The 5,485-nt window shown below is 36.2% G+C and overlaps 1 protein-coding gene across 1 annotated transcript; it reads right to left on the reverse strand.

Annotated features, from left to right (window-relative positions):
- Positions 1-591: 591 nt before the first annotated feature.
- Positions 592-5,105, reverse strand: LOC134538853 (uncharacterized). The gene is made up of 2 exons (XM_063380408.1): positions 4,420-5,105; positions 592-3,529 (listed from the first exon to the last, which is right to left on the reverse strand). Exon 2 carries the CDS (start codon positions 3,500-3,502, stop codon positions 1,169-1,171), a length of 2,334 nt encoding a protein of 777 aa, XP_063236478.1. The 5' UTR covers positions 3,503-3,529; positions 4,420-5,105; the 3' UTR covers positions 592-1,168.
- Positions 5,106-5,485: the final 380 nt, after the last annotated feature.

The raw sequence follows: 5,485 nt of genomic DNA on the forward strand, positions 1-5,485 counted from the left end.
ACCTGTTTCCTTAATACCTGGAATGCTTGCTTCAAAATTCATGGGTTCTCGCGACCCAACACCATTTCCGATCGCGAGGCCACACTGTGTTTACGGAGCGTGTAACCAAGGTAGCATTGTCTTCAGGAGATGATAAGCGTTGGATTTCTGAAGACGGTGTCAGCACTCTACCTCGGGGACATAAGAACCTACGCCTTTCCCCGGACAACGATTAGCCCTTTCCCATTGTTATGTTCAGCTATGCTGTCATCCCCGAGTGAGGGGTGGCCTAGCGCTCCGATCCTCCCACCCCCTCGAACCGTGCACCATTGCACGTGGAGAATAACCTATTGGTATGTCACAGTACAAACATAATTTAATTTACAAAAAGAAATGTTAACATAATTTATATAACTGTTTACATGTTTTTTAATTTAGAGCTAGATTGATTTTAACGTAATTTATACACGTTTATATAATTTTGTTTTTAAATTTAATGTTAGAATGGTCTTAACATAATTTATTTTAAACATGAAATTTATTTTCTACACATGTTTATATAATTTAATTTTACACATGTGAACATAATTTAATTTTCCTCTTTAACAGGGTGTCTACCAAACTGAGCTAGCAAAATTCCTGTACAATTTCTGTACATTCCTGTACACTTCTGAGAAAATTCCTGTACAAAAGTTTTGCACTTTACTAACATAACAGAAACTAAATTATAGTAATTTCTAAGTTTCAAAAATTTAATTTGCAAAGATATTCAGAAGATTTACAAAAATAAAGATGATTAAACAAAATTTACAAACATATGCAAGCATACATACACATGCCTGAACACTTGGTCTTAAAAGGTTTATTTGAAAACCTGTCCGTGGTAACAACCCTTTTAGTAACGTATCCTGATAAAGTTCAGCTGTATACCTTATAACACTTCTGCCTCAACACTGTGACATTTATACAAACAATATAAACACACTACACGACACTATTTTCAAAACAAATTATGATAAAAACATAAGTGACCTTGTAATATTTTATACATTACACCATTGATAACACAAAAATACAATTTTTATGAAAAGTTAAATTCTAGCCTTCAATTTTTTGTAAATGACTAAATTATTTCACAGGTCCACAATAGTCCGAAAACTCGATTTCAATTCTAAGTAAGTTATGGTACTTATTTCTGCAGCTCCTTAACACGTTCGTTGATGATGGACACTTCTCGTTCAGCATCCTCAATCAACTTCCTTTTCTTCTCCTTAAGCTCTCGAAGCTCAGCAGCAGCACGTTTATTTGCCTCCGAAAGTTTCATAGCATCTGCGTTCGCTTGTCGTTGTTCATTGAGTGCTTCTGTATACCTGCAATGCGCATTTCTTACTGAAAGAATCATGGGTTTTGTAATGTCAAGTTTCATCAATCCACCCTCATAGGTTACATGGTCATAAATACGACGCTGTGCAATGACAGACGTTTCTTTCATATTTTCTACTAAAATCTCTTTATTTACAGAAAATCCACGCTCTAAGGGTGCATTCCCATGTGATACGGTTAGGAGAAGTTTAACTACTGGAACGAGGTTTTCATACTCCTTTTTACCATCTATCAACTTCATCCAGAACGCGTCCAGTCGAGTCTCGGATCGTGAATATGTCTTCAGATCTTCCATTACAAGTGGTTGTGAACACAGAACCTTGTACTCACGGTCAGCCCTTTCTATTGTGGTAGCAGAAAAAAGATTTGCTTTAAGAACAATTTCAAGAGCAGATGTAAGTTGTTTGCAAGCATCAGCATTTGTAGACATGTGGCACGGGTTCAGACAATTTAATGCTTTGGTCAAAGGATATTTCAGAGGAGACTTTTGCATTAGTTTTACTACAAAATGCTGTAGAGCAGTGCGACAATCTTTACGAAAGAGTAAAATATCTTTTTCGGAGACGTTCTTGCACTTTCCCAAAGCTAACCTTGTCCCATAACCAAGGTCAACATTTTTAATGTCTTTAAGACAGATAAATGAATTGCTCTCATTTTGCTTCAAAACGTCTATTTTTTGAAGAGAAGTACTCTCAAGAACATTCTTCTTGACAATTTTCGTCATAGCATGCTTCACTAAAACTGTTAAAGCATCATAGAGGAATGGTGCCATTGGAGCATCACATTGGAATTCCTTTAAGAATTCCTCCACATTTTCAGCCAGTCCCTCAAAAAAAGCTATTTTAGCTGTAAGAAGATTATCTTTAATTGCCTTTGAAACTGTTGAAAAACTACGGCATGTTGGTTCCTTGGCTGTGCCTTTAACTGAACTTATGTATTTGTCAACATGTGGCAACATTTCCCTAGCTCTTTTTGCTACTCTTCCATTCTCAACCCAGCGGATTGAGCATACCTTCAGAGGAAACACATTAGATCCAGAGGCCTGTGTATAGTCGCCTCGTCGACCCGGAGCCTCTTTGAACAAATAGTATAAAGCTCTGAAGAACTCCATTATGTCCCAACAAGTCTTCTTGATACCAGTCTTAAATGCATTATGAACAGTGTGCAGTCCACAAGATCCAATGTCAAGAAATTGTGGAGCATCTGGAAAAGATCGGGTATCTTCAGCCAAAAGTTTCAATAATTTGAAATTTACATTAGGACCATCCATCGACAATTGAATGATCTTCAAAAAATCCAAATTTTCTAGGCCTGCTTTTATAGCTTTAAGAAGATCTTCAGCAGTGGTGTGATGCAGGAACACTGATGTTACATAACGAGAACATACTCTGTTTTGTGAAATGTCCCAGAATCTTGCAGACAAATCCATTTGTTGCTTTTGTGCTACTTTATTCATGCTTTCGTCAAAACCCAAGCTAAAAAAGTCACAACTGTTAATGCGAGTTTTAAGTTCACTATGGAAGTAAGGAGATAGACCATATACTATAACATAGGAAATCTTATCTTTTTGAAGTTGCATGCTGTTAGCAATATAATCGTCCGGAAACATTCTTTTGAAGAGGCTAACACTACTAGCAGCTCCTCTGAGGGAATCGTGGTTCATGACTGTTTGGAGGCACCACAATGTTTCAGCACGTGTGACTTCATCTCTTTTAAGATAACTACTTAAACCACGGTTGGTTGATACAGTATGCTGTTTTACTTGGTGCCCTACCTGTGAAACTTCACAACTGCTAGCAACAGTAGAGCCCAAACCTAATGAAGGGAGCTTCGATAGTGAAGACACAGAGGAAGCTTCAGCTACAGCATTTGCTACTGCAGTTGCCACATGAACTGAACCGGCTTTTGTAGTCCACGTGTCAAGAGAGGTGGACTTCTCAGAGCTACTTAATCTAAGTTTGTGTTTGTTACCACTTGAGTGACTGACAACAGCTGTTCTTCCCATGGACTCAACCGAGAAAATAGTTCTACAGACTGAACACCTGGCAGAATGATTGCTTCCATCGACTTCTTGCAGCCATGGAAATTCTTCCTTCCATTGTGGTTGAAATGAATTTCTTCCTCGAATACGCCTAGCCATTGAGGCAAGTATAAAGGAATCACGTATCTACAAAAACATAAAAATGAAAAAAGGGTAAATTTTGAAGACAGTTAACATTAGGAGTATTTATAAATGCAAGTAAAATAGGATATAAGAATTTATACAGGCCATATAATACTTTGTAAGACACTAATATTTAAAGTAGCTACACCCGCCCCTATAGTAATTTCATAATTGGTTAGTGAAAAACAGAGCGCTAGTCAAATATATTTTTTTTCCATAAGTGTGTTAGTCAATGAAAATAATTTGTTTTCCAATCATGCTTGCCTAACACCATTTTAATCAAGATACTATCGCGTATGTTATAATGGAGGAAATACATTTAACCTCCAGTATGCTTTAACAAAGCATAAACTAAACACTTTATATTATTATTTAGATTATTTAATCAGTTAACGTAATTCCCGACTGTTGTTTACTAGAACAATTTGTTTGTAACTAGCCACTAGAGAATCCTAATGACTGAAGTTAAACTAGCCCTGGAAGATTCTGGCTTTGCTCACCAGAGCAGCTGCTGACATGCCAAATGTAATACAAACAGTGGCTGAAAACTCGGTCATCGGAGATATTTCTACATAATGCAAACTATAGAAATATATCTGAAATATGCTTAAGACCATAAACTCTGAAAGACGCGAAAAGTTATTAAGGAAAGCAAAATAGCGTTTGTTTTTCATCACACTATTAATTCGTTGCATTGAATTAATCTTACGCGAATAACATTGCCATTAAACGGATACAATAAAATTTCACATAAATGAAAGAAGACAAAAGGGCGCTACTTCAAATTATGCTGTAAATAACAGACGTCGTTACTTAAAAACAGCAGAAATTGAACAACGTTACTCAAGGAGCGGGTGTAAACGAGATCAATAAATAATAATGATGGTACTCACGTTTCAAATCCGCTTCAAAAAACACGCAATATAAAACTAAGGCATCCTCAAAGAATAAAAAACGTACAATATTACGCAGTAAGCACTGATTAGGTAAACAACACACGCAACATAAAACTAAGGCATCCTTAAAGAGAAAAAAACGTAAATTATTACGTAGTAAGCACTGATTAGGTAAACACACGCAACATAAAACTAAGGCATCCTTAAAGAGAAAAAAAAGTAAATTATTACGCAGTAAGCCCTGATTAGGTAGGTAAACAACAAAGTGAATTACTAGAGACGTTGAAACTACTGACGAAATGAAAAACAGAGCGAGAGAAAATACAGTGTCGCCAGCAAATTCTTCTTAATATTCCCCTCACATCTCTGGACCGAAGTACGGATTGACGTGCATTAGAAGCTAAAGCAATTACGAGTCTCTAGTATGTTTTAGCTAAAATTATCAGTCCGTTCTTGGACTTCTGATCAAGCAACTGACATAAATCTTATTGGTCTGTGCGAAGGCTTCTGTATTGAGATATATTTAAAAGTGAAAACACTTTGAAAATTGCACGAGCAAAGAAAAAAAATTCCCGTACACTAAGCAAAAATCATGTACAATTCCCGTTTTTTTCCCGGGTTGTGAAACTCATGTACAATTCCCGAATTTCCCGAATTTCCCGGTCAGTAGACACCCTGTTTAAACATGTAATTTAATTTCTTTTACACACATAATTTATTTTACAAAAAGAAATGTTAACATATTTTATACAAACGTTAACGAATTTTTTAAATTTAAAGCTAGAATGTCTTTAACGTAATTTATACAAACTTTAACGTATTTTCTACACATGTAATTTATTTTATTTTAAACGAGTAATTATTTTCTATTTACAAATCTTAACGTAATTGTTTTACACACTTGGGTTATGCTGTAGCTACTGCGTATGTATTGTTCTGCAGATCTCCCCAACACGAGATGGCTGTATCAACACGTGATGATTTGTCAGCCCTTATACCGAGAGAAATAGCCGAGCTGTTTTTTTGTAGGAGGTGGTGGAGGGTGAGCCACAGCCACCGCGGG

The sequence above is a fragment of the Bacillus rossius genome, chromosome 1 (genome assembly GCF_032445375.1).
Source record: "Bacillus rossius redtenbacheri isolate Brsri chromosome 1, Brsri_v3, whole genome shotgun sequence".
Lineage (NCBI taxonomy): Eukaryota > Metazoa > Arthropoda > Insecta > Phasmatodea > Bacillidae > Bacillus > Bacillus rossius.

Excerpts from the sequence above, each read along its gene's own strand:
- LOC134538853 (XM_063380408.1), bottom strand. The coding sequence starts at position 3,502 with ATGGCTAGGCGTATTCGAGGAAGAAATTCATTTCAACCACAATGGAAG.